At 40.5% G+C, this 11504-nt stretch overlaps 1 protein-coding gene across 5 annotated transcripts in view; it reads left to right on the top strand.

Moving 5' to 3' along the window:
* Positions 1-11504, top strand: part of EAPP (E2F associated phosphoprotein) — a 70778-nt gene that overhangs the window by 5365 nt on the left and 53909 nt on the right. For all 5 annotated transcript variants that reach the window (XR_010839578.1, XM_067028587.1, XM_059056536.2 and 2 more), the window contains 4 exons: positions 1495-1716; positions 4742-4923; positions 6004-6099; positions 7119-7236. Coding sequence is in view for 4 of the 5 variants with exons in the window: in XM_067028587.1 (XP_066884688.1) it covers positions 1643-1716; positions 4742-4923; positions 6004-6099; positions 7119-7236 (470 nt within the window). In the remaining variant the exon portion in view is untranslated. The remainder of the gene's footprint in view (positions 1-1494; positions 1717-4741; positions 4924-6003; positions 6100-7118; positions 7237-11504) is intronic.

Here is an 11504-nt window from a genome sequence, read left to right on the forward strand (position 1 = left end):
TCCAGCTCAAAGATCAACCAGTGGTCACAGCCTACCAATCATCTCCTTCAACAGAAGCCCAAGGCTTTGTGGAGAATGATGCATGGAAAAGAGATATGCTCAGGTTTTAGTCCCAAACCGAGACCCTAGACATTGGGGATCAGAGTAATACCTTTCAAAATTGCAGATTTGGATAAAAATAGATGAGTGTTTTTGTTGTAAAGCTCTTAAGTTTTGGGGTGATGTTTTTGTGCAGCAATAGAGAAATGGAAGAGGGAGACAGAAGTAAGCAAACAAATAAGTAACATGAAGTTGAAGGGGGAAAAGTGGATTTAGGGATAGAAAGATGGGATGGAGAGAAGAGGGTGGGGTTGAGGGCTTACAGTTTTTGAAAAGGGGCTCAGGGAAAACCTCTCTGTTTCAGTTTGCTACATATTCGTGCTTTTCTTTGCTTGCTCGTCATTAGCATATGTAACCCCCAAACAGCCACCAAAAATGATAGGCTCAGCCCCTGAGTTTACTTGTTCTGTTACCAGTTGTAGGATTACAGCCAACTCCTTAGAATCTCTAATTCTTTTTTTAAAAAAATAAATTCATTTATTTATTTGTTTATATTTTTGGCTGCATTGGGTTTTTGTTGCTGCTCGGGCTTTCTCTAGTTGAGGCGAGCAGGAGCTACTCTTCATTGCAGTGCGCGGGCCTTTCATTGCGGTGGCTTATCTTGTTGCTGAGCACGGGCTCTAGGCACGTGGGCTTCAGTAGTTGTGACATGTAGGCTCAGTAGTTGTGGCTCGCGGGCTCTAGAGCTCAGGCTCAGTAGTTGTGGTCCACAGGCTTAGTTCTCCGCAGCATGTGGGATCCTCCCGGACCAGGGCTCGAACCCGTGTCCCCTGCATTGGCAAGCGGATTCTTAACCTCTGCACCACCAGGGAAGTCCCAGAATCTCCAATTCTTAATTTTAAGTTTATGGGAGTAAATAAGTAATGACTCAACTTTTGTGGATCAGAATGAATATGCATGTAAGGGCACATCCTTGAGGAGGGCCACAATTCTCAGAAAAGGAAAAATGGGTTCCCCAACAGGTGTCTCCTTCACATTACTGTGACTCATGGGAGAGTATTGTACCTCGAAAAAGAGTTGGATGGAACAATAGTTGAAAACCAGGGAAGGGAGTTCCCTGGTGGTCCAGTGGTTAGGACTCCACGCTTTCACTGCCATGGGCCTGGGTTCGATCCCTGGTCAGGGAACTAAGATTCCACAAGCCAAAAGGCATGGCCAAAACAACATACATATATATGTATATATAAATATATATATATATATATATATATACGCATACATATATCTATAAAACTTACTGATCTCCCCGCCCCCTCCCCTCCCCTCCCCTCCCCCGCCCCCTCCCCTCCCCTCCCCCGCCCCCTCCCCTCCCCTCCCCCTCCTCCCTGCCCCTTCTCCCGGCCCCGCCCCTTCTCCCGGCCCCTCCCCCGCTTCCTCCCCCGCTTCCTCCTCCAGACCCTAGCTTGGAAGATCTGCGCAGGCGCGCAGTGAGGGCTCGGACGTGCGGGCGGAAGTGGTGCTGGAGCGCTTTAGGAAAGGGACCTGCGGAGAAAGCAGGTACTCTGCCGACGCCTGTGGACGGTATCGGAGTGGGCAGGCCGCCATGAATCACCTCCAAGATGACTATGACCCCTACGCAGTTGAAGAGCCTAGTGACGAGGAGCCGGCTTTGAGCAGGTAGGCCCCTACCCTGCCCCGGTCCCCGAGGCTTCGGGCCGAGGCCAGGCCTCAGCCTCCCCCTCTCGCTGCGCTTGCCGGACCGGTGCGGATCCTCTGTCCAGCGGTTCGGACCCCTGTCGCGCCCCGGTGTCGCCTGTGGGACGCCGAGGCGGGTCTGGTGAGGTCGCGTAGCCACGGGGGAGGCGGGACCGACACTGGCGCGGGGAAGGGGCACATTCTGGAATTACGCGTAAGATGCAAAAACCGTGAAATCGAATCCTGCTTCTGCAGCTACTAGCACTGTGACCGAAGGCAAGTCCTCTATCGTCGGTTTCTCATCTATAAAAAGGAAGTATAATAAGTATATCATGAGTATGTTGTGAGGCACATGGGACTTACTGTAAAGTGACCATAATGAAGGCTAAACTGCAGTAAACAGAAATAAGGGGGTATTTAACTTTTTTTTTTTTGAGCACCTATTGTATACTTGCTGTGGGCTATAGAGGTCAGTCATAAGATTTTTGTCTTTGACAGTTTTAACGGTAAAGTTGGGGACATAAGACATATATATCTCGGAAGATATATGTCTCGGAAGTAAACGTGTATCTCAGAAGACCCCTGTAGAAAAAGATGACGTGGGATAGTCACAGATGAAGTTCTATGGGAATTTCCAGAAGGGAGGGATTAATCCTATTTGGAGGAAAATTGCAGTTAAGTTGACAAGAGTTTTCCAGGAAAATTTAGCCATTTTTTAAGCTGTCAGCAGATCCTGTTCATAAACTTTAAAACATTCTGTCCAACTAAGCTTTCAGTGAAACTGTCCTTCTTTCAGTCACAGTGTTTCCTTATATTATCCTGAGGAGGGCTTATAGGCATGGGAGATCACACTGCTCCGAAGATTTCTGTTGTGGGGAGTGAGGATGGATTCCAAGATTCCCCTATGAAGAATTTCAATTAATGGGTCCAGTTTGTGAAAGTAGGCCTCAATTAGTAATTTGATTGGATTCAGTGTTTCCTGAACTTGAGCTATTCTGCCATTACCATCCCCGTATTCACCCCTCTTATTATTTATTTAATCTTTTTCTTTAAGTTAATTTACATTTTTGTAGTTAAATGTCTTTTTATTGGCCTCGCGGTTTGCAGGATCTTAATTCCCCGGCTAGGGATCAAAGCTGGGCCCCCAGCAGTGGAAGCACGGAGTCCTAACTACTGGACCACCAGGGAATTCCCATGTAGTTAAATGTCTTTTAAGAGGCTTTATATTCCTGTGACAGTTGCCACTGGTAAGGTAACGGTAAAAATAAATACTTTGAAAACAAAACAGTTATTAGGCAATATTGCCTGCTCAAGACTCTGAATTGAATGCTCATTTTAAAAAGGGAGATTGTGTTAGAGAGGTGTTTAAGACATGTCTCTCAGGATTTGATTTTACCATACCTAGAAGCGAATCTTTTATAGCGTAGTACTGTTTCATGGAAGCTGGCAGAACACATGAGTCTTCTGAGTTGGAGACACCTGACAGCAGAGCATACAGCATGAGCATCATGTTTGTGTTGGTTGCTCTTACTTCCCAACTCCTGTAGGGGTTACATGGAGAGGCCCAGATGGGTGCTACACATTCATTGGGTTGGTACCATGGCTGAGGACCACTTGAGCTTGGAGAATCCACCTCTTTTACAGCAGGCAGTAAATATGCCACTAGATGCCCTCCTCCCACCTCCCAGTTGTGATAATCAAAAATGTCTCTAGCTATGCCAAATGTTCCCTGGGGGGCAAAATTGCCCCCCAGTTGAAGAGTACTGGAATAGTTCAAGGGTAATAGTGAGAGGTAAGACTGAAAAGATAGGTTGAAACCAGATTGTGGAAGGTTCTTTTGAATGCTGTACTTAGAGTTTTGGTCATGGATGATTTTCTTTTGTATTTGGGTAGTGATGTGATGAGAGTTCTTTAGGAATAACATTCTGGCAGCAGGGTTAAGGGTAGAATGAAGCAGCAGAGTTTTGAGACCTGGAGATCCTTAGGCCATGGTGGTACAGGCCAAGTTAAGAGGACCTGAGTGAATATAGTGGTAATGGAGAAAGGGAACATGCTGGTCAGGATGAGAAATGTCAGATGGGGAATTTTCTTGGAAGTAGAATCTGGATAAGGCCTCTATCATTAGCAAAATAGATTGGTGTGAATTGTATTTTTCTATTTACCTTCTGCTTGAGGCTCACAAGCATTGTTGTAGAAGAGAAAAATAGAGAAGCAAAACCCAGGAATAGTCTGTAACCGTTCACCAGGTCATGAGTGATTGAACATTATGTGTGTACTATTGATTACAGTAGAAAAGTCTTAGGCATTTCATCTTGATAACATTTCATTCCTTCTGATATCTCGTTTAATTCTGTCATACTGTTTTTGATGGGGAAACCCAGGCACAAAAGGCCAAGGAAATTGGCAGAAATTGCTCAGGAGAATTTGGAATATAATTTAGCCCTCTCTCTTTAGTTCTCTGTAGCACTATGCCTTTTAAACTTGTAATATTTACTTACTGTCTGTTACATTTTTTGTGGATGTATTAGCTATCTATTTGTTACATATATTAAGTTTTATTTAAGTATCCAGAGTTTAAAACAAACTCCCAGTTCTGTGAGGTAAATTTTTCATTGCTGATGGACTTATGAATTGGTGCAGTACTCTTGGAAAGTAGTGTGATAATTCTAGAAGTCAGAAAGATGTTTGCATCTAATTTTAGACGTTTAACCTAAGGAAATCAACAGAAACAAAATTATATATACAGAGATATTCATTGTAGTGTTTAATAGCGAAGAGAAATAACTGTACAGCATCTGTAAGAGGAAATGTTATGCAGACATTAAAAAATATATTTGGAAATATGCAGAAATGGTTGAACTATCAAGTGAGAAGAGCTGTATGTAATGATAGCTGAATCAAATGCAACCTTATAGAACTTAAATTTGTTGGGCAGTGAGATGATAGGCATTTGAAGTTATTTTAATTTTTTAATATTTATATTCTTTATGATTTAAATGTGTTCTAGTTCTGAAGATGAGGTGGATGTGCTTTTACATGGGACTCCCGACCAAAAACGAAAACTTATCAGAGAATGTCTTACTGGAGAAAGTGAATCCTCTAGTGAAGATGAGTTTGAAAAAGAAATGGAAGCTGAATTAAATTCCACCATAAAAACAATGGAGGACAAGTTATCCTCTCTAGAAACAGGTAAACTTTTAGTTAGATTTTTATATAGATATTTTTCTAAGTTCCATAATGGCAGGGACCCTTATTTGTGCTCTGTTATGTCCCCAGCACTTTCAGTAGGTGCTCAGTAAATACTTGTTGAATGAATGAATAAATGTGCTTGGCAAACTGAGCGTAGTTTTCTTTCATTGCTAGTGAAGAAGTTTCCTGTGTTGCTGGAAAGAGACTCTTTAGCATTATTTACTTGTATGATTTCCTTTTGTAATTTTCACCTCAGGATAAAAGAAAAAAAGACACACTAGCTTATAGAACTATATTTAAGGTTATATGGCACTGATATAGCAGATTGAATGATGTGTCAACACAAATTCCTGTCTCATTTTAGTAAATAATGAAACATACTTCATTTTGATACTTGGTTTCTATGTAAAATATATCTGACTCGAAAACTTGTTTGTGAAGGTAGGACTCCTCAGAATTGGTTTCCATGTTGTTATGCTATATATTAAGTGTTAAGAATTGAAAGCATATGTAATAATGATAAAAGCAAAAGCAGTTGTTAATTAAGAGAAAGAATTAGGGATGCAGGCATATGATGGCATCAGTATAGGTGATGTCATGGCACTAGGCACAGCTGAGGAGAGGAAGAATGTGTCCTTGACTCATTCTGCCTGACTCTTTGTAGAGCTCTTATCCTCTTTCTTCTAAAGTTCCTTAAAACAAGATGTTTATTCCCTGTTCTCCACAGTATAATGCATGGCTGAAAGGTAGAGATATATATGTCGGCAATGTGAAAATATGGCTATTTTATTTAATTAGATGTGCTTTTATCATTATTTATATATGCTTTCAGTCTCTTTGTGGGAAGGGAGAGAGAATAATTTTCTCATGATATGAAACAGTTATTCAAGGAGGGGAAGTTCTCTGTAATTGCGTAGGGCACAGAAATCCAGTAAGTCATTGATGTGAAAGTATTTTTCCACCCAAATGAAATTGGGAATGGGTTGATATCACTATGAAGTGATGGAAGAATATATGGAGTTTTTTTCCTTGCCAATCCAATATGATTCAGTTTTTAAACTTCCCTTATGGTTTGACTAGGGTCTTCCTCAGGAAACAGGAAAGTTGGAACAGCTCCGACAAAGTACTATGACGATATATATTTTGATTCTGATTCTGAGGATGAAGACAAAGCAGGTAAGCAACATGTTTACCAGGTTTAGCAGTTATATTTTATGAAGGAAGGTTTACCTAGCAATTATTTGATATTAGGTTTTCCCTTTGAGTTTCATCTTTTAAGAAATTGCAGGCAGTTGATGTGAAAACGAAAGCAGGATTTTGCACATAAGAACAGATGGGAACGCACCTGAGGACAGGGACTGAGGGTGGTGCTGCAGAGGCACGTCTGGGGAGAGGAAGAGTGTGTCCTGACTCAGTACCTCTTTCCTCAGGGCTCTTGGTCCCCTCTTCCTTCAGGTTCTTTAGCACAGCAACATTTGCTTTCACAACTGCAGATAGTTTCTAGATTTTACTCTCTTGCAGAATTTTCCCTAACTTGTTGCTTTTTAAAAATCAACCTCTCTGTTCTTTGGAATTGATTTTGTATAAATTTGAGCAAAGTTGAACACAATGACAAGAGCTAAAACTAACTTAATTATATCAGTAATTATGATGGAATACACAAATAACAAATTTATATGGTGAACAATTTTATATTTTTATATGTTGTTACATTAGCATTGACCTGCCCAAGTAGGTCTAGTGTATGTGGATAACCATAGTTTTTTTTTTCATTCATTTTTGTTCTGATTTCAGTAGCATTTTATGTATGAGAACTTACGGAGAATTTAAGACATCAAATATAGTTTCTAGGGACTCCCCTCGTGGTCCAGTGGTTCGACTCTGCACTTCCACTGCCAGGGCCCAGGTTTGATCCCTGGTCAGGGAACTAAGATCCCACAAGCTGTGCAGCATGGCCAAAAAAAAAAAAAGTTTCTATTCTTGACTTACTTTGAGTGGCCTTTTTGAGACTCTGATGTCTCATTATTTGAACTCAGTTCTGAACTTTATTTAGAGGAATAGTTTAAAATATTTTTTTAGAAAAATATAACTAGAAAAAATATGTACCTTAGGAAACAGGTTTCTTCATTTTGTATAAAAGAGGTGTGGATTTTAAACATGATACTTAGCCATATTGTTAACATTTTCAAAACTAGCACAGGTGACCAAGAAAAAGAAGAAGAAACAACACAGAATTCCAACAAATGATGAATTACTATATGATCCTGAAAAAGATGACAGAGATCAGGCCTGGGTTGATGCACAGAGAAGAGGGTAAGAACTTAAATTTAAAATTAGAATCTTTAGGAAAAATGATTAAAAGATGATTTTCGCTATATTCACATTTTGAGTATATGTGTATATGTTTATACAGACATGCATAAAGTTTGCGAAAAAACTGCTGAATAGTTTATTTTAAAAATGAAAAGCAAATTTCAGTCAGACCATTGGTTTTTTATTTATTTTAAAAAATATTTATTTACTTATTTATAATTGAAGTATAGGTGATTTACAGTGTTGTGCTAAATTTCTGCTGTACAACATAGTGACTCAGTTATACACATACATATATTCTTTAGGCCATTGGTTTTTTAAAAACTGTTGTTGAATTCAGACTGCTATAGCTAGTCAGTCTCTCCCTTCAAGAAACAAAACTGACTTTTTTCAAATAAACAATTTAAAATTACTTGGAGATTAAGAGTTTATGTGGGACAATCCTCAGAATGGGAGAAAATATTTGCAAATGAAGCAACTGACAAAGGATTAATATCCAAAATTTATAAGCAACTCATGCAGCTCAATAACAAAAAAACAAACAGCCCAATCCAAAAATGGGCAGAAGAACTAAATAGACATTTCTCCAAAGAAGATATACAGATAGCCAACAAACACATGAAAGAATGCTCAACATCATTAATCATTAGAGAAATGCAAATCAAAACTACAATGAGATATCATCTCACACCGGCCAGATTGGCCATCATCAAAAACTCTAGAAACAATAAATGCTGGAGAGGGTGTGGAGAAAAGGGAACACTCTTGCACTGCTGGTGGGAATGTAAATTGATACAGCCACTATGGAGAACAGTATGGAGGTTCCTTAAAAAACTACAAATAGAACTACCATATGACCCAGCAATCCCACTACTGGGCATATAGCCTGAGAAAACCGTAATTCAAAAAGAGTCATGTACCAAAATGTTCATTGCAGCTCTATTTACGATAGCCAGGACATGGAAGCAACCTAAGTGTCCATCAACAGATGAATGGATAAGGAAGATGTGGCACATATATACAATGGAATATTACTCAGCCATAAAAAGAAATGAAACTGAGTTATTTGTAATGAGGTGGATAGACCTGGAATCTGTCATACAGAGTGAAGTAAGTCAGAAGGAGAAAAACAAATACCGTATGCTAACACATATATATGGAATCTAAAAAAAAAATGTCATGAAGAGATTAGTGGTAGGATGGGAATAAAACACAGACCTACTAGAGCATGGACTTGAGGATATGGGGAGGGGGAAGGGTAAGCTGTGACGATGTGAGAGAGTGGCAGGGACATATACACACTACCAAATGTAAATTAGATAGCTAGTGGGAAGCTACAGCATAGCACAGGGAGTTCACCTCTGTACTTTGTGACCACCTAGAGGGGTGGGATAGGGAGGGTGGGAGGGAGGGTGACAAAAGAGGGAAGAGTTATGGGAACATATGTATATGTATAACTGATTCACTTTGTTGTAAAGGAGAAACTAACACACTATTGTAAAACAGTTATACTCAAATAAAGATGTTAAAAAAAAAAAAAACCCCAATACTTTACACAACCCCCCCAAAAAAAAAAAGAGTTTATGTGGGGAATTCCCTGGCGGTCCAGTGGTTAGGACTCCATGCTTCCATTGCAGGGGGCACGGGTTCAATTCCTGGTTGGGGAACTAAGATCCTGCATGCTATGGTACTGCCAAAAAAAAAAAAAATTTATGTGGATAAACAGTGGATGTTTTCTACTTGAATGCTTGAATTGTTGTTTTTAACTATTTACAAATTTGATTTTTTTTAATTTTTAAATTTTTTAATAGATATTTATTAGAGTATAATTGCTTTACAATGTTGTGTTAGTTTCTGCTGTATAACAAAGGGAATCAGCTATATGTATGCACATATCCCCATATCCCCTCCCTCTTGCATCTCCCTCCCACCCTCCTTATCCCACCCCTCTAGGTGGACACAAAGCACCGAGCTGATCTCCCTGTGCTATGCAGCAGCTTCCCACTAGCTATTTTACATTTGGTAGTGTATATATGTCAATGTTACTCTCACTTTGCCCCAGCTTCCTCCCACCATGTCCTCAAGTTCATTCTCTATGTCTACGTCTTTATTCCTGCCCTGCCACTAGGTTCATCAGTACCTTTTTAAAAAAAAAAAATTAATGAATTAATTTATGGCTGTGTTGGTTCTTCACTGCTGCACACAGGCTTCCTCTAGTTGCGGCGAGCAGGGGCTACTCTTCGTTGTGATGTGCAGGCTTCTCATTGCAGTGGCTTCTCTTGTTGCGGAGCACGGGCTCTAGGTGCACAGGCTTCAGTAGTTGTGGTGCATGGGCTTAGCTGCTCTGCGGCATGTGGGATCTTCCCGGACCAGGGCTTGAACCCATGTCCCGTGCATTGGCAGGTGGATTCTTAACCACTGTGCCACCAGGGAAGTCCCCATTTTTTTTTTTTTTTTTTAATTCCATATATATGCGTTAGCATACGGTATACAAATTTGATTTTTTAAAGTTGAGGTAAAATTCACATGACATAATGTTAACCATTTTAAAGCAAACAATTTAGTGGTATTTAGTATATTCACGGTGTTGTGCAACCACTGTCTATATTTCAAACCATTTTCATCATCCTAAGAGGAAACTCCATACTCATTTTCAAATTTGATTTGATAAAGGCTGATTTATCATAAAAGTGAAAGCTGGGCAACTTCCCACTATTTTTCCCTAACCTAGCGGTGCTTCAGAATCACCTGGTGATAATGAAATGCAAACCCTCGAGTCCTACTCTAGGAGGTTTTGATTCCGCTAGGGTGGGGCCCAGGAATCTGTACTTGTCAAGCCCAGAGGGCTTGTGATGTTATGTGGGTCTTTGTGCACCACCCTTTAGCTTCCACCCTCCCACTTTGTCCTTTTTTCCTCTCCTAGTTTCACCTGTGCACCACTTCCTCCAACTGCCCCTTGCATTTATGTGATGAATATTTTTCACACTCACAGTGTGAAATGAACGTTGTAAGTGCTATGAGTGCTATTGAAATAATTAAGGAGCTTACTGTGTAGCGCCTTATTCTGGTAACAGAATTTGTCATGGAAGTAAGATGGAATGTATTTTCATTCTTATATAATCTTGAGAAGAAATAACATCTTATTGACTTATTCACATTCCTGTGTCAAGCAGTAAGTTGCCTTTTAAGACCACAGAAACCAGCTTCAAATAATGAATTCACTACATTTTAAGCACCACAAGGACAGTGATCATACCTGTCTTGTTCAATGCTGTATGCCAAGCATCTTGCACGCTGCTATATGGGCACTTAGCACCTATTGAATGAATGATTAAGTTATTTTCTTGGGGTTTGGGTTTTGAAATTTGCTAAGCATTGGAGGTAATTAACAATTATGAAATATATACCACATGGTCTCAGTATTTTTCCCCACAAATATTTAAAGAGTTTAGGAAGTAATGCCAAATGATTTGCATTTTGCTGTTCAATTTTTAGGTGTTTTCCATAAGCCCCTTTTAAGAATATATACTTTTATACTTTAGTGTCTTCATAAGCAGATTCATGCTTTATTCTTTCAATCAGAAAATATATGTTGAGAATTTACTATATGCCAGACAGTGTTGTAGACTCTTGAAATACAACAGGGAATAAAACAGACCAAAATTCTTAGGCACTTAGAGCTTACAACCCTTGCTTTTTTTTTTTTTTTTTTTTTTTTTTGTGGTATGCGGGCCTCTCACTGTTGCGGCCTCTCCCGTTGCGGAGCACAGGCTCCGGACGCGCAGGCTCAACGGCCATGGCTCACGGGCCCAGCCGCTTCATGGCATATGGGATCTTCCTGGACCGGCGCACGAAACCGTGTCTCCTGCATCGGCAGGCGGATTCTCAACCACTGCACCACCAGGGAAGCCCCTTGCTTTTCTTTAAAATAACTTTTATTGAAATATAGTTGATTTACAATGTTGTGGGGTTTTTTTGTTTTTTTGGATGCATTGGGTCTTTCTAGTGCGCAGGGGCTTCTCATTGTGGTGGCTTCTCTTATTGCGGAGCACGGGCTCTAGGCACCAGCTTCAGTAGTTGTGGTACGCGGGCTCAGTAGTTATGGCTCGTGGGCTGTAGAGCACAGGCTCAGTAGTTGTGGCTCATGGGCTTAGTTGCTCCACAGCATGTGGGATCTTGCCCGGCCAGGGCTCGAACACGTGTCCCCTGCTTTGGCAGGCGGATTCTTAACCACTGCGCCACCAGGGAAGCCCAACCCTTGCTTTTTA

This window comes from Kogia breviceps, chromosome 3 (assembly GCF_026419965.1).
Source record: "Kogia breviceps isolate mKogBre1 chromosome 3, mKogBre1 haplotype 1, whole genome shotgun sequence".
Taxonomy (NCBI): domain Eukaryota; kingdom Metazoa; phylum Chordata; class Mammalia; order Artiodactyla; family Physeteridae; genus Kogia; species Kogia breviceps.